Source organism: Rattus norvegicus, chromosome 11 (genome assembly GCF_036323735.1).
Source record: "Rattus norvegicus strain BN/NHsdMcwi chromosome 11, GRCr8, whole genome shotgun sequence".
NCBI classification, from domain to species: Eukaryota; Metazoa; Chordata; class Mammalia; order Rodentia; family Muridae; genus Rattus; species Rattus norvegicus.
In genome coordinates this window covers 40,087,745-40,113,985 of record NC_086029.1, presented here as the reverse complement: position 1 = coordinate 40,113,985, position 26,241 = coordinate 40,087,745, and the positions used below count along the sequence as shown (strand labels likewise).

Genomic DNA, 26,241 nt, shown 5'->3' with positions numbered 1-26,241 from the left:
TTGATTGGAGACATGTTTGTTGTGTTATGAGACAGGGTCTCACTATGCTGCCCCGGTTCATCTGAAGCTCATTTTGTAGACTAGGCTGACCTGCCTCAACTGCTTGAGTGCTGGAATTAACAAGGTTGTTTTTGTTGTTGTTGTTGCTTTTGTTTCTCTCTCTCTCTCTCTCTCTCTCTCTCTCTCTCTCTCTCTCTTGAAGCATTTCTAACTTGATGCTTCCTGAAATTTTATGCTTCTTTCAGAAAAAACAAAGTATAAGCCTAATTTTCTCAGAACTAGATTCCTTTGGTAGGGAGCTAGAGAGATGACTCCATAGTTAAGAGCAAGCCCTTGTTGCTTTTTCAGAGGAGCTGGATTGAGTTCCCAGCACCCACGTGATGGCTCACAACCACCTGTAACTCCAGATCCAGAGGATCTGACACCCACTTCTGGTCTCTGGAGGCACCAGGCATGCAAGTGGTGCACAAAGACAATTGAGCAAAATACTAGTACACATAAAATAAAATAAAACTGATAGGAAAACTTTGTTTTTAACATAGCACCTTATTTGTTGCATGGAAATGGAAAAAGTTGCTCCTCTTTTTTCTTTTTGTTAATAGCTCCCTTGTTGGCCTCCTTTCCATGGCCTCCTGGTCTCACAACCTCTACTCTTTTCCCCAGACTCATTTAACTCTCATTTTAAGTGTTTGCCTACATGGATGTATGTGCACCATGTGTGTGCCCGGTGCCCATGGAGTCCAGAAGAGGGCATTCGGATCTCTTGGAACTAAGATTACAGGTGATTGTTACAGCCATGTGGGTACTGGGAACTGAATTGGGGTCTTCTGTAGGAGCAGTAAATGCTCTAATCCCGTAGGCCATCTCTGTGGCCCCTCCTCTTACCTTGAGTAATGGGCCAGTGTGAAAGTGCATGGCAGAGGACAGTGAATCTGTAAGACAGGCAGACTGGGGCATGCCGGGAAGCTCAGCCTGCTGATCAGTGCTTGGCCAAGACTTACCAACGAGCATTGTGAATTTCTGACTTACATAGAATGCTCTGTGGGCTAACTAGATTTCAGTTTAAATCTTATTTAAAAATTAAGCAATTTTTTAGAGATAGCTTGATTCACTTATAGGAAGTAATAAAAGAAAAAGAAAAAAAAAAAAAACCCTGACAACATCTTATGATGTGTATGCCTGTTTTACTCATTGGTACCATTCTGCAGAGTGCATTTGGGCTCTTATTTGCTTAAGTTTTTTGATGTTATTCATTGATCCCGTGACTTTGTGAATGCCACACCAACACATCCCACTATTAGGCTGTTTGCAGTCCAGCCCACTGGTATAATAATAAAAGGTAAAAATCATCAGACTCTAGAAAAGGTATAAATGTTCTTTTCAAAAATGAGAAATACGCAGCAAAGATAAAAGCAATAAAATGCAAAATAGAAATGTGGAGTTAGCATCAGTCTGATGGGTCCTCTTCCAGACAAGTATTTATGCGCTGAGCTTACACGTTCCTTCTGAGTGGTCTGAATAACATCATGTTGTGAAGTAGCCACACTCACAGAATAACTATACACAATGTTTTCTCTCTACGCAGCTTCTTCCCTCTAACAGAAGGTAATTTGCATACCATTCAAAGTCTCTGTCCATTTTTGTCTAAAGAAGAAAAGAAGGAATTTAGTGCTCAGTGTATTCCTGCTTTTTTGGGTTGGACTAAAGAAGACCTTTGCAGTATTAATGGTAGGTTGCTGGGTAATATTCTACATTTTAATTATTTCTTGTGATAAGAGAAGGATTGAGTATGTGCAAGTGTCAGAGTGTCCTGGAGCTCATGTCATTCTGCCTTGTAGTTCTGTTACCTGTCAGGTTGGTAACGCTTCCCATGAATTCCTGTAGGGGCGAGCTTAGCGCTTTTGAACAGAAGTGCTAGAGCTGTGAGGAAATTTATATACCTAAGAGTCCCATAATCATATACTTTCCGCCTCTGGCTGATCTTGACATGGTACGGGGGATCTAGGGCCTTCTGCATGCTAGACAAGCTCTCTGCCACTGAGCAGCTCTATCCTCAACCTTCACCTGTGTAGCGTTGTAAAGCTACGTCTCATTTCTCCCTAGTCAACCAATGACTGAACAGGGAAAGGTAAAAGAATAGTTTTGTAGTATTTTAAAGTTTTTGAACTCTGCACTATGTTGGGTCATGTGTTTACTGATTTAATAAGCATCTCCATGCAGTTCCTGTTGGGAAGGGGGAGAGACAGACAGACAAACAGACAAAGACACAAGTCATGTTACGTCCTATTGTAATTGATTGTAGCAGAGCATCATGTACTGCTTTGGGAATGGCAGAAAGGAGTAAGTTTCCATGCTGCCCAGTGTCAGGGCTAATTTCTCAAAAATCCCTCAAGTGCCATGTTGAATGTACATGTTTGAGCATGTATACAGATTAGAGTATACATGTTTGAGCATGTATGTGGATTGGAATGTCCTTGTATGGGGATTGAAATGCACATGTTTGAGCATGTATGCAGATTAGAATATACATGTTTGAGCATGTATGCAAATTAGAGTATACATGTTTGAGCATGTATGCGGTTTGGAAAGAGCATTCCTAGCACACAGAATGAGTGCAGATAGTTCATTAACTGACATTGGGAACAAAGGATGTTGGATAATAAGAGGATGGGTTTTGAAATGGTAGGGTCCTCCAGGAGTGAAGTCAATGAGCTGGTTGGTGTAACTTCACTCGTAGAAGCCATTTTTAAAGGTATTCATTTGGGCACTGCTCAAGAAAGATTTTGACTTTCAAAGTAGACTTTGCATTTTATGATCGTATAGTTTACAATTCTTTGAGATTTTCATTTTGTATTTTATTTTGTGAAGTTTGAATATCTTGTAATGTAAAAGTTTACCAGAAAGCATATGTGCTTTTTGAGTGAGTGTATTAATTATATAATTCTATATGTTCTGTTTCCTACTTCATTTAACGGTTTACTCTATAGCTGTGTCTCTGTTGTTTGCTTGTTTTTGAAAGGTAAGTACAAAAGGCTTCTGTATACAAAGTAGAAAAGACTCGTAAAGTCCAATGGTGTGTATTCCTGTCCTCTCTTTCCAGTTCCCCATTCGGAACTACGTGCTCAGTGGGCACGGGACACACCTGTGCCCATAGCACTGACGAGCTCTTCTCTTGACTCTTTAGTGTAATGCCTTAGAAATGGGTTATTTTTGTTAATTATTTATACACACAGTCTGTGTGCAGCCCAGGTTGGTCTAAATGCCAGCATCCTCCTTCCTCTACCTCTGAAGGGAGCTGGGTTGCAGGCCTGGGCATCACACCAGCCTAAAGCTTTCTTCAAGGAGACTTAGGACCTTGTACAGTACATTTTCAGTTTTCCAAAGTAGACTTGCTTTATAGACATTGTTTACAGTGCATCATCATTCCCACTTTACTTTAGGAGCTTTTGGACATCTTGCCATTTTCAATTCTTGCCTGCAAACCAGAAGTATAGATGACAAACAGCTATTGCATGGTATATTAAAAATTATAACAAGCTGGAGGAAACAGCATGAAGATATTTTTCTCTTCAGTTGGTAGGTGATACTTTATTCCTATATAAAATGTGGGCCTACATCATTTATGCATGCCTGGTTTAAAATGGGGTATTCTCTAATTGAATGTCTTTGCCTTCATCACAGTAATCTATCGGAAGCAAGTCCAGAGGTCCTTGGTTTAAACATAGAAATCATGCGATTCCTTTCCTTGTTTCTGAAGTACTGCTCGTACCCGCTAGCAGAGAGCGAATGGGATTTCATCATGTGCTCCATGTTGGCTTGGTTGGAGGTAAATTAGCCTGACGTGTCATCACTCTGTTGGGTCTTCGCACATACTGTGCGTCTTGACCCTTTATTCTGATTTTAAATCGATTAGTTCCTTTGTGGAGAAGACATGTAAAATACTTTGTTTAAAGAACATTAAAATGCTTCCTAGTTGTTCCTGCACTAGCTGTTGCTGGATAGACCTGAAAAACGATAGTGATTTCATGTGATCTCCAAACTGCATTTAAAATCTTCTCATCACTTGATTGAACTTAGTCTTTACAACACAGACTTTTCAGGTTAGATTTCATTATGGCACGGTTTGGGTTTTTTGGTATGTTTTTGTTTTTGTCTCTTGGGGTGTAAAGCACACTGCACAGTATGACCAAAGGAATTTATGAAAGATAATGGCATTGAGTGGGGAATTGGTGTTCTTACATGAACCCAAGTAACTAGAAAAACAGTCACCTGTGAGGTAGGTCTGAGATGGACAGCAAAGTCAGTCAGGACTGACGTGGTCCAAGTCTGCTTTTGACTGGTTACCCACTGTGTGAGTTGGCATTTTAGCTCCAATCTCCTTCTGAGTTTTTTTATTTTAAGATAACTTAATGTTCAACTGGTAGAGCTCTGAAGCATGTGTATTTAATGTATTGTACTTGGTGAATGCAAATATTATTCTCTTCCATACTTTACAAGCTTAAAAAGTTCATTTCAGAATAAATTGTTCATTAATAATTGTTAAATTCCTGGTATTTTTGAAAGTTGTTTGATGCAAACATGCATGAATTTTTCCTGAACTATGAACTTCAACAAGCACCTTTTTTCCTCTTTTCCTTCCTCTTCCCCTCCTCTGCCATTCATCTCTGATGGAGAATGATAAAGATCTCTGTCCTGTACTGCTTGTTGTGTGGGGTAGCAGCCTGCTTACCTGTTTTATTTCTCTCTTTTCTGTAGACAGCCAGTGAGAACCAGGCCCTGTACTGTGTTCCGCTGGTACAGCTGTTTGCCTGTGTCAGCTTTGATCTGGCCTGTGACCTCAGTGCCTTTTTTGACTCGATAACTCCAGATACTGTTGACAATCTTCCTGTAAATCTAATCAGTGAGTGGAAAGAATTTTTCTCTAAAGGCATCCACGGTTTGCTATTGCCTCTTTTGGTAAATGCCACAGGTAAGTGCAAAGGGGCATAATAATGGTAATTATTGAAAATGGCTGTTGAAAAATGTAAAATGGGCTTCGTTTCTTAGAGGCGGTCTCTATGCTGCTGCATTGTAGTACAGACACAGCATGACAGGAAAAAAGATGGTTTGGTATTGAGAAACCGCTGCAAGTTAAGATGCTATAATTCAACAGAGGACAGCATTAGAACCCCTCTATACTGCTATGCCTTTTTAAAAAGTGTAATAGAGACCATTATAACAGTTGAGGGTAACAGAAACACAGTTTATTTCCAGTGAGGACTTGTCATGTTTGAATCTAGTTTTCATTTGATCAACCCACTTGTGTTCTCATGAGTAGTGTGTGTTTCTTCATTTCAATACCAGGAGAAGACAAAGACCTGTCTGAAACGTCCTTTCAGAACGCAGTGCTGAAACCCATGTGTGAAACGCTAACATACATCTCTAAGGACCAGCTGCTGAGTCACAAGCTCCCCAAGAGATTGGTTGCCAGCCAGAAAACAAACTTGCCAGAGCACCTCCAGACTTTGCTGAATACTTTGACCCCACTGCTTCTCTTCAGAGCCAGACCTGTGCAAATTGCCGCTTACCACATGCTCTACAAGTGAGACAGCCATAGCTGGATAAGGGTTTACTCTCTAAGCATGATGCACACTTAGTGTTTTTGTTTTGTTTTGATTTAATCCACACAGCCACCTTTCCAGCTCCTAGATTGCATTTTTAATCTTTAAAAAATTAAGTGAGACAGGAGACTGGATTATATATATATCCTATTTATAGAGTGGTTAAAGTTTTGACCATGTCATTTTTGTCCCTTTGTAATTCTTATTTATACAATCTTGTCCATAAGTAATTGTTTTGGAAAGGAATTATTAAGTGTAGACTCACCACAAAGTACGCTTTGTTGGCCTTGAAGCACAAGTGAGCAACAGACAGTGGGTTATAAATGCTCTAAAAGCCATGCTCTGCTTTTCAGACTGATGGCTGAATTGCCGCAGCATGACCAGGACAATCTCAAGTCCTATGGAGATGAAGAGGAGGAGCCAGCCTTGTAAGGGTTTTTGGCTTGTTTGCTTTCATTTCACCTTTTGTGAGTGTGTTTGTGTGAGTGCAGTTGTGTGCCATGGTGTGTGTGTGTGTGTGTGTAGGTTACAGGACAATCTTAGGGTGTTGTTCCTCGATTTCCATCTTGTCTTGATAGCCTCTTGTTTGCTGCTGCAATTTGCCCTGCTGGCTGACCCTGCCACCCTCTGGCATTCTCTTGTCTCTACCCCCGTCTCGCTCCTGTGTCCACCTGAGGCCAGAGAGGTCTGTCACATCCCTGGAACCGAATTATCGATGCTTGGGAGATGCCACGTGGTGCTGGGGCTGGTGCCTCGGTGCTCGTGACGGCTGAGCAGTCTCCCCTACCCCTGTATTCTCTCCTAAGTACTCCTGGATCATAGTTCAATATGCTGCTGTTAGTCTAAACTCTTTGGCCTTATGGTAGCTGTGGAATAATGAAGCAGTTCAGGTATCTATTGGTCGATCCTTTGTACACACAGCATCAGTGCTGAGGGGCAAGTAAGCAGTTGTTTTTAAGGATCTTATACTCTGACGGCTGCTGGTGGATCTGGAACAGTCGTTAAGGACAGGATAAGAGATGGCCTAAAAAATGGGATTCTTGGGCCAGGGAACTGGATCAGTAGGTAAGAGCCCCTCAGTTGGAATCCCCAGCACTTACATAAAAGCTGTGTGTGGCCAGATGTGCAGTTACCCCATACTGGCACCCTGATCTTGCTTTCGTAAGAGTAGCCTAAGCAGTGAGTGTTGAGTGTTGGGCTCGGTGAGAAGACCTTGTCTGAAGGAAAGAAGCTGGAGAGTGATAAAGGAAGAAACCAGTGTCCTCTACTGACCTATGTGTGCATGTGCGTCTGGGCAAACACATGCATGCATACACCATGTACAGCTGTGAAGATGGAGTCACTAAGGATTCAGGGCAGCATCAGCTGATTGTGACTTGAGATAAAGCATGAATTGCAGAAAGAAGCAAGCTGAGGTGGAAGCATCCCAGAATTAGATGACAGTATCGGTTGGCGGTATGGAAAGCAGTGTCAGGAGATGTTTGAGGGATAGTAGGGCAGTTGTTACACACTAGAAGGCCTGAGCCATGAGGTGGGGAAGCTGGGAGAAAGCCTAAATTCATGCTCAAGCAGCAGGAAGCCATCAGGAAATGTAGCACTAGACCTAAAGGAAAGAGCGAGGTTAGAGGGCTGAGGAGAAGATTCTGAGAGGCCAAGGAGAACTTCACTTTCTAAGACCCCTTAGTCCACATGAAAATGGTACTGAGTTAATGGGAATGTCAACTTTGTAGAATACAGATACTCTGATCAAAAGTTTATCCTTTGGATGAATTGTGGTGATGTTGTAACTGTAAAGTAAGACAGTAGGGTGCACAGTAAGGTGAGACTCAATGTCTCCTCTTCTCTTGGTACAGGACTACAAAGGGCTCGGTTAGCCTTCACTGACCTGTTTTGACAGAAATCTCTGGCGGTGTGACTTGTTTTCTTAATTAGAAACAGAAAATTGGGATAGGTGTGTTCTACAGCTGCATTTCGGTGTTGACCACGTAGCGTCTTTCTACAGCATGGGCTTTTTTTTTTTTTTGTAAACTAGGGGAAGATTTTCTTTTTTAAAAGTTTGAAGTGTTTAGGTGCCTTTCATTTGTTAAGAGTCAGGTAAACAGTACTGTGTGATGTTTGGTCCCCAGGTCACCGCCGGCCGCGCTGATGTCTCTCCTCAGCACTCAGGAGGAACTGCTGGAGAATGTCTTGGGCTGTGTCCCTGTGGGCCAGATAGTTCCCATTAAGCCACTGAGTGAGGACTTCTGCTACGTTCTGGGCTACCTCCTCACTTGGAAGCTGATACTCACTTTCTTCAAAGCTGCTTCGTCCCAGGTAAATAAGCACAGGGCCGAGGTGCTGGCGGGCACTGTGGGTTAAAGCCTGTGACAGCTTCTGTCCCCAGCACTGAATCTTGGGAATGGTAATCTCTTTTTTCTCCTAACAGAATGTACTCAACTAATTCTGTACTAGTAGGACAGATCTTTGTATGATTTGGCTTTGTTCTGGTGGTGATTAGAGAGTCGGGATTAGGTGGTGCTGTTTTGGAAGTCACCGCCTTGCTGCCCAGATGTAGTTGTGACATCACTGAGAACAGGTTCTGAGGACAGTCTTTGTGCTGAGCGGTACTTCCTCAAACTTTAATCCAGCAAAGAGCCTCACATAATAGACTAGCAACGTGCAGTTGCTGCATCGGCCGCTAGGTGTCTCTGTTATTTCACATCTCAGCCTTCCCGCCCTCCTCTGCTCTCACACTCCTTTCACTTGTCAGACAGAGTCTTATGCAGTCCAGCCTGGGCTTGCACTCCAGTCTGCTGCCTCAGCCTCCCCACTTCTAGTATTATAGTGTGTGCCTTCGTGCACAGTTTTAACTTTTATTTCTTTAGAAAGACAACAACAAAACTCTTTTTGTCAGTTTTGAGACATGACCTTGCTCTCATATTGGTTTTAAGACATGTGCATCCTCCAGCCTCACCCTCCCGAGTGCTGGGGTCACAAGTGGACACTTAATCTGATGTCAAACTTTGGTTTAATCAGCCTTGGTAAGTTTCTTCTCTTACAGTCAATACAAAAGTGCTTAGCTGAGAGCTCCTCACACAAATGTACTTAAATGCATTCTTTTCCAGTCAGCTTTTCAGAACTCTTAAACTATACTTTATGTTGTCGCTTATACCCGTGCCTTAGTACAGATATATCAGTTTGCACACTCTTGCCACTATGCCAGGCCAAGTGTGTGTTCTCATGTCTGCATTTTAGGAGAGGATTATACTGGGGACAACATTGATCTAGTTGCTAAGCAGAATATTTTATTGTCAAGCCTGTTCCTAGGTTTAGTTCTTATGCTACTGTCATTTGCTGATGTATTCTTAGAGTCCCCTTTGGAACTTTTAGATTTGTTCCTAAAGTATTATTGATGTCCAGAAATTAACAGCAGATTCAGAGTTTGGTGTGTATAGCATTTGTCATCTGAACGTCATCATATTCCTTATCTCAGGGAAATGGACATTCACCATGGCTTTGATTCTCAAGATAGGCAGGAACCCAAAAAGGTTGTGCAGAAGCTTTTTTAAAATTTAAATTCAAGGTCTCACTGTGTGGCTGTGCCTGGGACTCACAAGCTCTGCCTCCGTCTGTGATGCCGGCATTAAAGGCGTGTATCACAGTGCCAGCAACAGCAGCATTGTTTTTAATTGAAAATAAGTTTTTGGGGTTGGAGAGATGGCTCAGCACTGATTACTCTCTCAGAGGTCTTGAGTTCAATTCCCAGAAACCACATGGTGGCTCACAACCATCTGTAATGAGATCTGATGCCCTCTTCTGGTGTGTCTGAGGACAGCTACAGTGTACTTATATATAATAAATAGATAAATCTTTAAAAAAAAGAGTAATTTTTTTCATGCAATATATTCTGATTACAGCCTTACCTCCCCCACTGTTCCCAGCTCTTTCTCCCCTCCCTTCCTGTCTAGTTCCTCACTCTTTCTGTCTCTCCTTATAAAACAAGCAGGCATCTAAGAAAAGTAGCCAAAGGCAAAGCACAAGAAACATACACACATTCACACACTCAGTAATCCCATAAATACTCAAAACTGGAACCCAGGATACACACAAGGGACCTGAAAGTAGGAAAACTGACAAACAAGCAGCAAAGTGCTCTGACTTGATATTAGGAGAGAGAGAGAGAGAGAGAGAGAGAGAGAGAGAGAGAGAGAGAGAACCACACCAAACCCTCTGAAGATGCCCTTGTTGTTTCCGTTGGCCACCTCCTTCTGTCCTGGGACCTACCCCTCAGACTAGTTTGTCTCTGTGGTGGGTGGACTTCCTTGGAGAAAACGAAGTATTCATTTGCTAGTGAATAGCTTCTCCATTGGGAATAGCTTCTGGGTTAGGATGGGTGTGCGAGCCTACTTCTGTTAGCTCTAAGACCCCAACTGCTGCAGACCTGTGCAGGCCGTGTCCACGAGCAGCGTTTATGATTGAGCCTGAAATGTGAAAGGAGATAGAAACAAGCCAGCCAGAATGTCACAGAAGAGTAAATGTATTAGCTGTGTTCTGAAATGAACTGAGACAGTTTTTAAAAAAAAAGTGTAGGGGTTGGGGATTTAGCTCAGTGGTAGAGCGCTTGCCTAGCACGCGCAAGGCCCTGGGTTCAGTCCCCAGCTCTGAAAAAAAGAAAAAAAAAAGTGTAATGGTTTCGAATCATGGGATGCCTTAACTTCTCAAGAAACCCTTAGCAAACTGGATTGAACTGGAAACAGTCCTGTGTGTGTTTCCTCCTCTGGTTAGAAGTATATGGGTTTGTCTGTTTAGCTGGTTTTGTTTTCTTTTGTTTCGAGACTGGCTTTTCCTTGTAGCCTTGGCTATCCTGGAACTCAGAGATCCACCTGCCTCTGCCTCCCAAGTTCTGGGTCTAAAGGTGTGCGCTGCCATTACCTGGCGGAAATATGTATTACTTCAAAACATGACAGTCACATAGGGTTGTTGGGTGCCGTGCAGTATTCCAGTAAATGTTTGTATCTTTCCTGAGAGCTCTAACTCTAACATTGTGACATTCATTCATCTGTGTAAAGTGCAAACCTCAGGTTTTTAGATTAGTTAGTTAGGAAGCTGTTACCATCCTCAGAGTTTAGTCCCCAGAACATACTGTGGCTCCTAGCAGTCATTTCCCAGTTTCTCCCCTCCCCCACACCATCTCCAGATTACGTCTTACTAAGTTGCCTAGGTTGGTTCACTGTGTAGCCAGGCTTGGATTTGTGAGGACCACCATCAGGTTCTTCCTGGCGGCTGCAAAGTATTCTGTTGTGTATATTGCCACATTTGTCCCTCTGTTGATAAACTATGATATTGCCACTTCTGGGCTATGATTAACAATGCTACTGCAATTCATGAATGTGTCTTTTCTTTGAAGATAAGTTTTCATTTCTCTTGCATTGTAAACCCCAAAATAGGATTCATGTTTCTCCCCATTGATATGGTTGATAAAGTTTTTCCATCTAATGTTTTTTGAAAATGTATAGGCAATATATTTTAGTAATATTCTTTCCTCTCAACTCTTCTCCCCCACATACACACACATAAGACAGAATTGGAGTGCAGTTGATATAAACAGTGCCTCTTACTGTAGAAGACTGATTTTTACTCTCATAGGGGGTATCAATCACAAGTAACTTCTTTTTCCATCCATCCATCCATCCATCCATCCATCCATCCATCCATCCATCCATCCATCTGTTTAGTTAGTTATTTTACATCCGGATTGCAGCCTCCTTCCAGTCCTCCTCTCACAAGACCCCTTCCCCATAGCCCCTTCCCCTTCTTCTCTAAGAACAGGGAGGCCCTTCTGCTGCCAGTCCACCCTAGCACCTCAAGTCGCTGAAGGACTAGGTACATCCCGTCCCACAAGGCAGCCCACAAGGATCCACATGTAGCCCACAGAGTCAGGACCAACCCGGACTCCAGTTGTTGCAGGACTCACATGAAGACCAGGCTGCACATCTGCTACAGATGTGCAGAAGCCTAGGCCCAGCCTGTGTATCACAACTAACTTCTTGTGTCCATCTCCCCTTCTGGAGCTGAGATTTTTGTCTGACTTAACCCCGTGCAGGTCTTGTGTGTGCTGTCACAGTGTCTGGGAGTCTGTTTGTATCGTCCTGTTTATCTGGATGGCATCCATCCCCTTCGACTCTTCTGTAGCCTCTTTACATCCCTGCCTGAGCCTTGAGGGAAGGGGTTTGATAAAGGCATCTCATTTAGGGCTGAGCAACTCTGCACACTTCTCCACTCCTACAAGGGAGAAGCTCCTCTGATAGGGGCCGAGGGGTACCCCAATCTAGTGGTATAGCAGTATGTCATTAGGGCTCATTGCTGTATTCCTTTAGCAGAATAAACGTGCGTTTTCCCTTGGGCCTGCCAAGACCTGTCTAGTGTCAGGTTCTTGGCCACGTTGGCAGTTTCAGGTGTGGGTTCCGTCTTAGGGAATAGGCCTTAAAACCAAAACAACCAAAACAACCACCCAAACCCAAATGACCCCAAAGCTTGGTCACCCCATGAGTTTGTGTCACTGTTGCCCCAGTATGTCATTCAGGCATGTGGCTCTTGTAGGTTCTCCACTAGCATGCAATGTTAGCTTCCAGTACCATGAACACCACTCAGTGCAAACGAAGCTTCTGCTGGACCACTAGCTTCATGTCTCCATGCTGGATGCTGGATGATGTAAGTCTGATCATCAATAGGGCCATCCCATCAGGCTGTGGAGGGTGACAAGTAGCCTTGGAAGCAGCCTGGGATGTTTGGGGGGTGCTCTATGGGACCCCTTTGCCAGTGACTCAGGAGATGTTACCCACTCCTGTCCCTGGAGGTTTTACCTAGTGGCCTACCTCATTTGGTTGGGCCATTATAGTTCCATATTCTAAACATGTTTTAGGAATCTATAGTATTAGGTTTCCATATGGATTTTCAAAGGGCTCGGCCTTTAGTGTTAGCTTTCTCTACGTTCATTTCTTTATACTTCCGTCCCATCCTTCTCCCTAACCCTCCTATCCTAGTCTTGCCTTTACCTCTACATAATACTGTATCCTATTTCCCCTCCCTGGTCTCTCTTCTCCCTGGTCTCTTGTTAGCTACCTGGCCTCTGTGGCTATTTCTGTTGAAGCACATGCAACTAAAGCTTAAAAGGTAGCAGGAGTTCCTCACACTGGATGATTGCTTCTGTCTCCAGTCATCTACCATAAACTTAAGAATTGCACTTTTTATAAACAGCCAAATAACATTCCATTGTGTAAATGTACCGATGTTTTCTTTACCCATTTATCACTTGGTGGAAATCTAGACTGTTTTCAGTGTCTGGTCATTATGAACAGAGCAGCAGCGAACATCAGTGAGCAAGTGTTTCTGTAATAACGTGGGTGTCTGCCTAACAGTGGGGTAGCTGGATCTTGTGGTAGGTCAGTGTTAAGCTTTTTGAGAAACCTCCACACTGATTTTTGTAGAGGTTTTGCAAGTTTGCACTCCCACCAGCAGTGGATAAGTGTTCCCCTTCCCCTGCATGCTTTCGAGACTCTGTGGTTGTTTTATTGACCTTAGGCCATTATGACTGTGGGTAAGAGGAAATGTCAGAGTAGTTTTGATGTGCATCTCCCTAAGAACTAAGGATGTTGGGCGTGTCTTTAAGTGTTTCTCAGCCATTCTCGTCTACTGAGAATCCTATTTAGTTCCATTCCTCACTTTTAATTCGTGTCATTGTTTCTTGATGCCCAGTTTGTTTGTTTTTAGTTCCTTGTATAGTCTAGATACTGACCCTCTGTAGGCTGCCGCTTTGCTTTAATGATGGTGTCATATGTGGTACAGAAGCCTTTTAGCCTCATGAGGTTCCATTTATATATTGATGATCTTAGTGCCTGTGAGATTGGTGTGCTGTTCAGAAAGTCCTTTCTTGTGTTAGTATTTCCTACTTTCTCTTCTATCAGGGTAAGCATATTTGGTCCTGCATCCATTTGGGGATGAGTTTTCTAAAGAATAATAAGATATGGGTCTATTTTCATTCTACATGCAAATACCAGGTTTGACCAAGATTATTTGTTGAAGATGCCAACTTTCATAGGGTATTTGTGGCTGCTTTTTAAAAAATTAGGTGTTTATAAGTGTGTGGAATTATTTCTGGGTCTTCAGTTCTATCAGCTAATTGACATAATCTTTGTGTGTGTATGTGTGTGTGTGTGTGTGTGTGTGTGTGTGTGTGTGTGTGTGTGTTGTGCGTGTGCCTGTGTGTGTGTGTATGTTGTGCGTGTGCCTGTGTGTGTGTATGTTGTGCGTGTGCCTGTGTGTGTGTGTGTGTGTGTGTGTGTGTGTGTGCCAATACCATGCTGTTTCTATTACTACAGCTCTCTACAACCAGATCTGAGATGGTGATACTTCTGGAGTTCATTATTCTGGATTACTTGAGCTATTCTGAGTTTTTGTTTGTGTTGGGATTTTGATGGGGATTGCATTGTGTCTGTAGATTGCTTTTGATAAGATGGCCATTTTCACAATATTAATCCTAATGATATATGATCCAATGTTTTAAAAATGTTTATTTCATTTTTAAATATGTGTCTACATGTTTTGTCTTGGTATTGTGAGTGTAGACACCTTTGGAGGCCAAAAGACGGTATAGGATGTCAGATCCTTTTTAGCTGGAGTTACAGGTGGCTGTGAACTGCCCAGTATGGGTCCTGGAAATCAGCGTCCAGTCATCTGCAAGAGCAGTGAGTGGTCTTGTCTGATGAGCCTTCTTTTCAGCCCTCTCTACAACTTTTCTTTTAAATGTCTCACTGTGTGACCAGACTGACTTGGGACTTATCTAGCCCCATACAGGTTTTTAACGTGTGGCAGTGTTTCTACTTGTCTTTCCAAATGCTGGGATTACAGACATTTCATTACCACATGAAAACATAGCCACAGACATGTAAATACTATTATTTTAACTGTTAAAGGACTTTCCTAATTTCTAATTAGGTATATACGTGGTGGTAGTGGTGGGTGCCCACGGAGTCAGAGCCTCTGGAACTAGAGTTACGTGTAGTTATGAGGTCCCTGACACAGATGCTGAGAACTGAGCTGAGGTCCTCTGAAAGAACAGTGCAAACACCTAACACTGAGCCATTTCTCTGCCCTTGTTTATGCTTTGAGACAGTTTCATGTAGCCAAGAGTGGCCTCAGAGTCCCTGGGTAGTGGAGGATGTGCTTGCACTTCTGAGCCCTTGCCTGTAGCTCCTGAGTCCTGAGATGACAGGTCCATACAAACACACTGGCTTATGCAGTGTGCACTGAACCGTAGAGTCCACACGGAGAGTATGAACAAGGCTGTGTGACCAGCACCCTCACTCAGTGAGCCATCTCACTGACTTCTGTATTTACTTTTATTCCTTTATATATGAAGGTGTATTGTAAGATCAGGATGCTTTACAAAAGCAGTTAACCTGTGTGTCTGTAGTGTGCCATGCAGTTTGTTTTTATCTGGTTGTTTTCTCCTGGTTAATTGTCAGTAGACGTACTTTACATAGATCATGTGACTTGGTCCCTCAGGAGGCGTGCTAAGGCCTGTGCTGGTGTGTTGTTGCTGTAAAGGTTCTGTCTCTAGATTTCTCCACTGCAGAGGGGTTTTATCGCACGTCTTTAGAGTCAGCTCCAGACCTTACAGCTTATGCTGTGAGCTGTGTGGTCCACTGGAAGGAATCATCATGGAACTGTTGCTGAGACCCAAGCAGTAAAGCTGCGATGAACACAGGCCGTGCTAGTGAGAGGCAAGTAGTTAGGACATGAGGATCACACAGAGTTCCGGGGTCTCGCTCACATGGTGCCAGAGTCTCTTGATTTCAAGGGCAGCTAGAAATTCATAGTTTTATTTAGAATTTTCTGATTGGTGGTGAAACACTTCTGATGACATTTTGTGCTACTCATTCCTGCATTCTGTTCTTAAAGAATGCTGTAATATTTGATACAGAGTAAAGTTAACCTCGAAAATGTGATTGGTCTTCCTCAGGAATTTGCCAGATTAAGACTATGGTGTGGAAGGAATGTGTGGAGGGCACGAGTTAGTCATCTGTGGGGAATGGCAACTACATATTCTTGGCTCAAATAGAGCTGCAAACCAATGTCGGCTGTACTGATAGGGAGTTGATTTGAGAAAGATGTTAGAACTCTGTATCTAACAGTGAGGAGGGACACTGCTGGCTTAGGAGGAAAGGTGCAGTCCATGTCATAGAGAGGAGGGAAGAGAGAAGGTGTAGGTCTCATTTCTAGGAGTGCTCCTGTAATAATGCGTTCTCTCTCTCTCTCTCTCTCTCTCTCTCTCTCTCTCTCTCTCTCTCTCTCTCTCTCTGTCCTCTCACCCTCTCCCTCCCCCCATCCATGCATCCATGTCTGTTCAGACCGTGTTGGAGCATGTTAGTGTTCTGCCACTGAACCACGTCACAGACCTCTCCTGTGTAATTCCACCACTGGAAGTGCATTGTTCTGTAGCACTGTATGATCCATTCAGGGTCATTGTTCTTTCGTCTTGGTTTAGTTGCCTTTACTAATGCATCCTTTGCTTTCCGCCAGCTTCGTGCTCTGTATTCAATGTACCTACGGAAAACCAAGAGTCTGAACAAATTACTCTACCACCTGTTCAGACTTATGCCAGAAAATCCTACTTACGGAGAGACGGCGATTGAGGTGTCAAATAAAGACCCCAAGACCTTCTTCACCGAGGAGCTTCAGCTGAGTATTAGAGGTCAGTGAGTGACACGGGTGCATCCTTCTTAGGGACTTTGTACTAAACTTCCTGGAGGTGTGGAGGACAATCCCAGTGGGAAGTCTCAGCCACAATGCAAGCTTCCCCACATTTATCTAGTAGGACACATAGCTGGGTCTTAGAGATAAGAATTCCATTCGAGTTTGAAGCTGTGTTCTTTAGAAGCTGTGTTTTTCTTTTTAATTTTTGTTTTTTGAGACAGGGTTTTACTCTCTGGCCCTCGCTTGCCCAGGACTCATTGTAGAGGAGGATGGCCTCAGACCCCTGAAGACCGGTTTGGTCTTCTGGGTTTAAAGGCATGTGCCACTATACCTAGCTATCTAGATTCAGTCGGTGAAACAAAAATTAAAGTGAAGTTGACGTTCTTCACCTGGAAACTCAGGTTTTAGTTGAGACAGAAATGCAGTGTATCTGTCTGTATAAACTGTGAAGAACTAAACATCCTTAACCAAGGATGCTCTATGGGGTGAAGATGGGAGTGTTATGTGGATGAGTGTTTTGCCTGAGGGCATCTGCACTATGTTTCCCAGAGAGGCCAGTAGAGGGTGTCTGGAATTACAGACAGCTGTGGGTGACCATGTGGGTGCTGGGACTCTAGGTTCTTTGCAAGAGCAACAAATATCCCTAACCACAGGGCTATCTCTCCAGGATTGGATGATTTTTCTAGGACTTCAGTCCAGCAGCTTAGTGAGCTTTGAGACAATAAAGAAAGCAACTTACTTTTTTTTTTTTTTCTTTTTTTCTTTTTTTTCGGAGCTGGGGACCGAACCCAGGGCCTTGCGCTTGCTAGGCAAGAGCTCTACCACTGAGCTAAATCCCCAACCCCAGCAACTTATTTTTATAATTAAAAAAACAAAATAGCCTTAAGTGTTTCTCTTTTAAAAATAGCTATCCCATTTCATTTGTGTTCTGTTATGTGAGACATTTCTGTATCAGGGATTTTTATTCCTACCTCTTGATCAGTTTGAGTGTGTGGGAGGGTGCTAATCCTCTTGGAGTTGGGGCCTTTCCCTGTTTTATGAGGCACCACACTATTGTTGAGTAATGTCGGTGGCTTTCTAAGGTAATTCTGTTAGTCTGCTGTTCTAGGGAGAAGTACATATCACTAACTTGGAATTTGTTTTTTCCTCAGAAACAGCAACACTGCCGTATCATATCCCACACCTGGCATGTTCAGTCTATCACATGACTTTAAAGGACTTGCCTGCCATGGTTAGGCTATGGTGGAATAGCAGTGAGAAGCGTGTCTTCAATATTGTAGATAGATTTACAAGCAAATATGTCAGCAGTGTTCTTTCTTTTCAAGAAATATCTTCTGTACAGACAAGCACACAGCTATTCAATGGCATGACGGTTAGTATCTGTCGGCTTGGCTTTTCCTAGATGAATGAATAGCACTTCTGTTTTTGATTGCTTACTTCATCAGAAGTTGTAACCTTTGATTCAAAATAGATAGAAAATTAACTACCTTATTTTCTGACTCCTCTGTGCTAAGAAAGACATAGTAGACATTCAGGTGACACTTACTGCTCTTATCATTTGACTGCGCCACAGTGCTTTCCTGTGTTGAAACCTATTACAGTTAGATACTTTCTGTGCACAAAGCATACCTTGTAAGACAAACTGTAAATGTAATAAAGTCATTCGAAAGCATGCTAAAGTCTTTATTTTGGAGACAAGTCTCACTTGTAACCTTGGCTCATAAGAAACTCATTATGGAGACCAGTCTAGACATCCACCTGCCTCTGCCTTCAGACAGCGTGGATTGAAGGCATGCGTCATCACCTCTGCCACACGCCAGGCTCTTAAGCCTACTGTTAAATGCCTGGTATCAGATAAATGGCAGGTTTTATGTCCTTATTCTCCTGTGTTGTCTTCAGCTGTTAGTTGAGCTATCAGAGTGTTTTGTTTGAATAATAATAATTCGAAGTTGTTTTGGCAAAGAAAAAATACCTTTGTTTGAATTGTATCCCATCGTATTGCAGGTTAAGGCACGAGCTACTACTCGAGAAGTGATGGCCACTTACACCATCGAAGACATAGTCATTGAACTCATCATACAGCTGCCTTCCAACTACCCACTGGGTTCAATAACAGTGGAGAGCGGGAAAAGAGTCGGGGTGGCCGTGCAGCAGTGGCGCAACTGGATGCTGCAGCTGAGCACCTACCTCACCCACCAGGTACGCGTCCGCTTTCACGGCCTCTCAGACCACAGGGCCGCTGTCTGAGAGCACAGCAGGGCACAGAGATCCCTGCTTAGTGTGGAAGTAAAACTTCTGGGATAAAGCCAGGCATGCTGGTGCACTCCTTCAATCCCAACACTCGGGAGGCAGAGGCAGGGGGATCCCTGAGTTCAAGTCCAGGATGGCCAGAACTACACACAGAAAGTCTCTCTTGGGAAAAAACCAAACCAAACCAAAGCAAGCCAAACCAAACCAAAAACCAGCCAACCAAATAAAACAAACAAAAAATTCTTGGATTAATGTTTTCTCAGTTGTTTTCTCTTTTATTTCTGCATTCCAACTTTGCTTTGATCTTTAAACTAATTATAAATCTCCAGTTTTGTTTGTATGTTGTAAAGTATATACTTTAAGTATTTTACAATAAAAATTATTTTAAAGCAAGTTTACATTCCATTATTGTAAATTCATATTCCTTCAGCTGAGTGGTCAGTTGAAAAATTAGGAAAGCAGTTCAAAATGACTTAATTTTCTCAGAGAAGCTAAGAGCATAGCACTTAATGCATTGGTTCAGAAAGCAGTAAAGCTGTTTCTTTATCTTCTGTTTTCCAGTTTCTTACACATAAACTCTGTCTCTTCATGCCCATTCTCAGCTTCCATCCCAGACTCGCTCTCAGCTGTCTCCCTTCAGCCTTCATCTGTTTCTTGTCATCATCCCACTGTGCACTAGGTCCTGTTCTCCAGGCCTGCTGTGCTGTGGACTGACCTCCTGTGTGCAGGCTACCATAGTTGCAGTGAGTTCCTAAGTGTACAAGCCATGTCGTGTGCAGAAGAGAGCCATTGTCTCTGGTGCTTGCCTTCTTTCTGCCCCCTCTTCCTAAGCTTTGAGTGGTTGGTTCGGATGCCTCAGTCACGAGTCACTTATTCTCTCGGCATTTGACCAGCTTTGAGTCTCTCTGTTGCCATCCACGTGAGAAAGGACATCACTTATCTGAGGGTTTGAAACATAAATGTTTACAAGTTAAAAACATGCTTGTCATTTAGCAAAATAAAAGTAATAGGGCCATGGGCTTTTGACCAGGTTTACAGTAGCAGGTTTGAATCCCCTCTTATGAAGCAGGACACACATCCAGGGAGAAAGCTGTGGCCACCCTTGCAGCACTCGTGCCATCACTGCACCAGTGGGCACATCTTGCCTGGTAGAGTCCAGTGTTGGGTAAGGCAGTTTCTTCCTTAGTGACCTTAGAGCACTTACTGGCACTGAAAGGCAGGGAGCAAGTGTTCAGGTCAGTTCCAGCTTGGTTTCTCTGTGTTCTACACTAGTCTTCCCCCCCCCTCCCCGGAGCTGGGGACCAAACCCAGGGCCAAATCCCCAACCTACACTGGTCTGCTTACCTAGTTCTGATCGGCATCCAGGGATAATTGTAACAGTCTCTGTTGTTTGGGGGCCTCTGGGACCTTCCTAGCCAACCATTCATGCATAGATAGCATTACATTAAATTCCTCTTTTCTCTTTTTTGTAAAGAAGATGCAAAGTTTGGTTGGGGTAGGTAGGTAGGTAGGGGCAGATCTGAGTGGAGACCAGGGAGGAATTGGTAGATATGATCAAAATGAATTATGTAAAATTCTCAGATTAATGAAAACCTAAATAAATAAAAAATAAATTTAAGTTAGCTTATAAAGTATGGGTTTCTGTAAGGGATTCTCATATTCCCTTAGCTTTGGTCAACTCACTTATAAACTTCTACTTCTCTTCTACTTCTCTGTGCCCCTGCCTGAATCTCGCTTAAACCTTTAACCTCTAGGATTTCTTATAAAAACTGTCTTTAGTGATAAAAATTTTTGGTTTCTAAAATTCAGAGATAATTTAAAATAACATTTAAGAAAGTTAGGAGATAATATGATCAGCCAGAATCTCTTCTTTCATAATTAAAATTGAGCGTAAAATGTGTGGTATTGAATAAACCCAATTGGAGACCTTTAGTGTGTGACTGCCCTCTTTCTCACAGAACGGAAGCATCATGGACGGCTTAGCGTTGTGGAAGAATAACGTAGACAAACGCTTTGAGGGCGTCGAAGATTGTATGATCTGCTTCTCAGTTATTCATGGTTTCAACTATTCCCTTCCCAAAAAAGCCTGTAGAACATGCAAGAAAAAGTTCCACTCAGCTTGCTTGGTAAGGCAGAGAAATCGCTTAACAGTCTTTGTGGTCTGTATGTGTTATGTGTGATATATGTTTCAAAGCTTGTGTGTCGGACCAGTAAGGTGATCTCAGCAGGTAAGGGAAAGGGTGCTTAATGGGAGGAGAGAACCAACCTGACGAAATGGTTCTCCTAACCCACGACCCAGTCACTGCACATTCCTGTCACGCCAACACACACAGCGTAAGACAGTGTGTTTATGGGAGACACTAAGAAGTGGATTTTCAAAATCTATAAAAGATATTAGTGATTGACTGAGATGGTGGTCAAAGCACTTTAAGGAATGGCTACTCTGATATAGGGCTCTCAGCTCTCAGTGATTGGCGGTCTTCTGAGATCCTGTCCAGGGTGGGAGGCTACAGGACTTGACTTGGGTCCTCCAGCACCAGGGCCTTTTTATCTTTGTAAACACCACAGTGAAAGGACACGAGGGAGCTCATTTCTTCATATGTCTTCCTTCCACCTTAGTTTTATGCATGAGCCTAAGTATACAGTTCTTATCACAGGGTAGCCTCCAGAAAGAACATTTGATTTGTGTTAATTTTGGAGATGAGAAGCAAAATTCTTTTTTTTTTTTTTAAATTTAGAGAATACTTTATTAGTTTTTGTAATCAAACCCACGTAGATAAGACCTTACATATTTAATACAGTGTGTTACCCCTGTACAAATGGAAAAAACTTAAGTTCAACATTTCTAGACCAATATGGCTGTTAATTTCTGTACAGTGCCAACTCAACACAGTAAACGGGGATACTTTTTTCCAAAGTTGACAGCACAGCTAAGGTTTCAAAAAATTCAAATTATATATCTGTATATATATATTTATATTTATATAAAAAGACCAATAATAGCAGTGTGTTATGCATCAACAGCAGCAACAGCTTTTCCAGGTTCTGCAGTCATCTGAACAAAACTGTAGAGACATCCAGCACACTCCATTAAAAAAAAAAAAAAAAAAGTAAAAAAACAAAACCCGAGAAAACAGCACAGTTCTGTTACTCTTCTGGTACCTGGCACCATTTTTTTTTTAAATTAGCTTCTCAATCATCATCTGGAAAGAAAACATTCTGAGCAACATCATTAAAAACAGCTCTGATAAAGCATGGTCACTACTACGTATCATAAAGCAGGTACAAGCTATTTTACATCCACAGAGGTATGATACAGTACTGTCCTACATCTATAATACTAGAGGATACAATTTAAAAGGCATTATTTGAGACTGGATTCTACTTTTCCAGCAGAGGGCCCAAAGGATGATGTGACACAGCTTTGTAAAGAAACATACTCTAGACAGGATTTCCTTTCACTAGTGGCACAGTTCTAAGGATTCATTCTCTCCATGAATGTCAGCTAAAACCGTTATTAAAAAAATGAAATATCCCTAGAACAAAACCGTATAACCACCGGATTCACATGAAGATGACCTAGTGGAGACAAGCTGGACCTCACCTTACCAACAAGCTATCAAATCTGTTATGTTTAAACAGTGAGACCTCCAAGGAAGGAAATGCCAAGTAGTGGAGAAGCAAAATTCTTAGTTTGTTCTTTTTTTTTTTTTTTTGTCTTGTCACTATAGATTACCTTCTATGTGTGTATGTGAGAAGAAAGCTTTAAAAATTTGCTTTAACATTAACACCTTTTCTTTTTCAGTACAAATGGTTTACATCTAGCAACAAGTCCACTTGTCCACTCTGTCGTGAGACCTTTTTCTGAGGTGTTTTCATTGGAAGTTGTCCCTGCAGAAGGTCAAGCCAGAGGGAATGGATTTGGCTCAATCTTGAAGTACTGGCGTGAAGCCAACGAGCATGACAGAAATGCCATCGCTGTCAGTGTGACCCTCAAGTCAGGCTCACCTCTCTGTAGATTGCTTTGTAAATCTTTGGAAACTTTTCTTTTACAAAAGAATATTACATATTTGAGAGAAAATATTTATATTAATGGCTTAATCTCTTTGTATATTTAAAATTGAAAATAAATATCTCTTCTCAAAAATATTCTAAATTATAGAACTGAAATTTGTGAAAGCATAAACTATATTATAACGTGTCAGAGCACCCAATGTGTTGGTCTGTGCTGTAGAACAGTCCAGGTGTAAGGCAAATGAATTGAGCCGATTTACATCTGCAGTAAAACTACGGCTTGTTCGTTAAGCGATGTTTTGTTAATGACAAACGATAATTAAAGATTACTCTGACTTTCATAGTTTGAATGACACAGTGAGGCTGAGCTATTTCTACCCTCATCCAGAGCTGTTTGAAGCATCCTCCGAAATCTCACATGACGAAGGGACTAAGTGAACTCTAAGGGGCTTTGTCGAGAATTGTGAAATTCATCACTTACATCCTTGACACTAATCTTTTGCTTGTGAAAGAATCATTTCCATGTTAATGAGATTTGAACTGTAAATGTGTTGGTTGAATCTGTTACTCAGTGAGACTACAAAGAGTGGGAATCTAAAGGAAGCAGTTGTTTGATTAGTTTGTGAAGTAAAATGGTAGCAGTCTATCAAAGGAAAATTGTTACTAAAGTATAATCATGTGTGGAGAAACAATATTTAAAAATCTTGTAGGAGACTGTAAATTTGTAAGCAGAGTTTGCTATTCTCATTAGCCATAGTTAACACCAAATCAGGAATTGGGGGAGCTAATTACTTAAAACTATCAGGAATGAAGGATATAGTTCTGAGTAAAATTAATTTTTGTTTTGTTTTTGTTTTGAGATAGGATTTCACAATGTAGCTCTGGGCTGGGCTGGAACTCATCCCGTAGACCAGACTAGCCTGGAACTCAAGAGATTTGCCTGTCTCTGCTTCCCAAGTGCTGGGGTTAAAGTTCACCACCAAACCTGGTGGAATTATGTCTTAATGGATTGAAGTGTGTAAACACGTGACGATCTGCCTTTGGTTACAGTACCCTTGCCTTTAAAGCTGTATTCACAGTATAAAGTGTGGAAGCTTGGATCACAGTCTTCCATTGCACATCTAGTAGTTAGGATACCTCAAGAGTCAGTTCATCATCTGTGTTTCAAATGTTCGATTAGAAGGGTGCAACTCGTGTCAAATAAAATTACTGCTTACCATCAACTAGTCACAATGAGTGTTATTGATACAGTGTGAAACTGGTCAGGAGTATAGTCCAGAGTGAGAACTCCGCGTGGGTTACAAGTGCAGTGTCGGTTTCTGTCTCCTGTTTTACTTTTCTGTGTAGTAGTTATTATCTTACAGTCTTGAGGTTCAGAGACAGATCGTAGTGTAGATAGCAAGACTACTACCTCTTACCCCTTCCTTACAACACTCTTACCTTTCTATGTCTGCCTCTGACACATTGGTCACAAGGATTGCGTGTTGGCTCTGTGGAAATCACTCTTTTCCTTTTAAAGTGATTTTACAATAAAATCTTGTTTATAACCTTTCCAGTATTGGTTCTTGACTTTTGACCCAAAACCCAGGTAGAAGAGAAGACAGGGTAGTAGAGCCTTGGCTGTGTGGGCATTGGTAGCTCAGGACTGGGAATACATTCTGTGGGGTTGTGTGGGTAGTCGTCAGTCACTCCTGGGGTAATGCTAAAGAAAGCTTCCCAGAAGCAAGGCTGAGACTCAGAAGGCCACGTTCAGGTTTGATTCATTTATCTTTGGCAACTCATGGACGGGATACCAGCCCTGAAAACGTTAGTGTGAAAGGAACTTAAAATTGCCAGAGTCAAAGCCCCGTTACAAATTTACTTGAAATCGGAAACTAAATAGCGATTTCTAAAATCTATCTTTAATTTATTTTTCTCACTTAATATATGTATATGGATTTCTGTGGCTTAAATAACATTAACACTTGATACGTTTTATGGTGTGAATAATTATTACTTTATTATACCATTATTAAATTATGAAAAATTCAAATATACAGAAAATAGTAAAATAGCAGTGTGCTACTTGTACTCTTCCCATACTATTTTGCCATATTTGCTTCTGATTTTTAAAGAAATAAAATGTTACTCTTTTATATTCTCTGGCCCATTCTTCCTTCTCTGGAGCCAGCTTACTGCAGTGAGGTCTGTGCATTCTTCCCTACTCGACGACTTATAATTCCTGCTCTCTGTCTCCATAAATAATGTGTAGCAGGTTTTTCTTTAGAGAAATTTGAAGGTGCTAGCTATCCCACTTGTGTCAACTTCTACAACTTCTCCACCTAACTACTATTCAACATCATACCTACTCGTCCCGCTCACCACAGCCACCGGTCCTCATACCTACCAATCTTCCTAATCGCCATTTTGGGCAAATGCTGCCGAATACATTCTTCCTCAGCAAATGTGGTAGGCGTTCTGGAGGCATGAGCTACAGTGGAATTTCAGGTGACAGGATCTGTAGACTGTTGCTATGTAGGTTGCCTCCCCCCAACCCCCAACCAGACAAAGGTTCAGAGTAGAAGAAAAAAACCGGTTAGGCCCTGGGATTGTACGTTCCAGGAAGCTTCTCCTAGGACCATAGAATGGGTAATTACATCGGCCGGTTCAACAACTCTCTCCCAGGAACTAGCTGACCATAAAGTTAGATTAAAATCTTAGAGAACAATCTTGAGAAGCAGGAAGCTTCTCCCAGGAACTAGCGGACCATAAAGTTAAACAATCTTGAGAAACAGGAAGCTTCTCCTTGTGATTTTTCACTGGTATTCTCAACATTTTCCAGTGATGCCCTCCCTACCCACCTTGGGTTGCGGTTTCTTCCTTTAAATTCCCCTTGTCTTAACTACTGGTGGTCGAACTCCACTGCCCCTGCATGAGATACGAGTCTCGACCCCAGTGCACTGGTTCCTATCGATAAACCTCATGTGATTACAACAAGGTCTTGTGTGAGTTCTTGGGGGGTTGTGTCATCCCGAGACTTGAGTGAGGGTCTCCCCGCTCTGGGGGTCTTTCATTTGGGGGCTCATCTGGGATCAGTGACCACCCTCATCTCCGAAGACCCACTTGGAGGTGAGATAGCGTCTGTGTCTTTGTCTGTGTCCTTGTGTTTTGTGCCGGCTAAACTCTGGGTCTGTATTTGCTACTTTGGGTCTGTATTTGCTTGCGAGTTCTGGAGTTCTGGTGTCTCGGGCTGAGAAGGGAGGCTCGTGTCTCAGGAGAGATGCGAGTGTGGGCGGTAGACGTGCCAGGGGCTCACCGATTGTGCTGTTCTGGGAGACGTCCCAGGAGGTCTGGGGGAACCCCAGGGATGCCTGGGAGATTCCTGTCTGGGTGTCGGTAAGAATTTGGTGATTCTCCTGGACTGGAGAAGAGACCCGTCCTACTAGCTGTCTGGGTGCCAGTGAGGATTCTATGATTCTCCTGAACTGGAGAAGAGACCCGTCTTCCTGGCCGTCTGTATTTTCAGAGTGGTTTTTGTCTGTGTGTCTTAGTTCTTTGTTTTGTGTTACTTGTGACTTTGATGATGGGACTCCTCTGAGTTTGACTTTAGACCATTGGACTGCTAGAGCACACAATTTGTACTGTGGCAGACTTTTTGCTCCTT

General features: G+C 42.4%; 1 protein-coding gene across 2 annotated transcripts in view; it reads left to right on the top strand.

Moving 5' to 3' along the window:
* The window catches only part of Ltn1 (listerin E3 ubiquitin protein ligase 1), a 56,991-nt gene extending 33,174 nt beyond the window's left edge, over positions 1-23,817 (top strand). Inside the window, exons 19-30 of one of the 2 annotated variants that reach the window (NM_001024235.2) lie at positions 1,586-1,728; positions 3,441-3,576; positions 3,682-3,826; positions 4,756-4,969; positions 5,344-5,581; positions 5,954-6,028; positions 7,727-7,913; positions 16,161-16,332; positions 17,486-17,706; positions 18,339-18,533; positions 20,543-20,710; positions 22,390-23,817. In NM_001024235.2, the coding sequence (NP_001019406.2) occupies positions 1,586-1,728; positions 3,441-3,576; positions 3,682-3,826; positions 4,756-4,969; positions 5,344-5,581; positions 5,954-6,028; positions 7,727-7,913; positions 16,161-16,332; positions 17,486-17,706; positions 18,339-18,533; positions 20,543-20,710; positions 22,390-22,452 (1,957 nt within the window). In that variant the 3' untranslated portion in view covers positions 22,453-23,817. Of the gene's footprint in view, positions 1-663; positions 782-1,585; positions 1,729-3,440; positions 3,577-3,681; positions 3,827-4,755; positions 4,970-5,343; positions 5,582-5,953; positions 6,029-7,726; positions 7,914-16,160; positions 16,333-17,485; positions 17,707-18,338; positions 18,534-20,542; positions 20,711-22,389 lie in introns of those variants that run through there. The other variant, XR_005491012.2, reaches the window with a different exon arrangement.
* Positions 23,818-26,241: the final 2,424 nt, after the last annotated feature.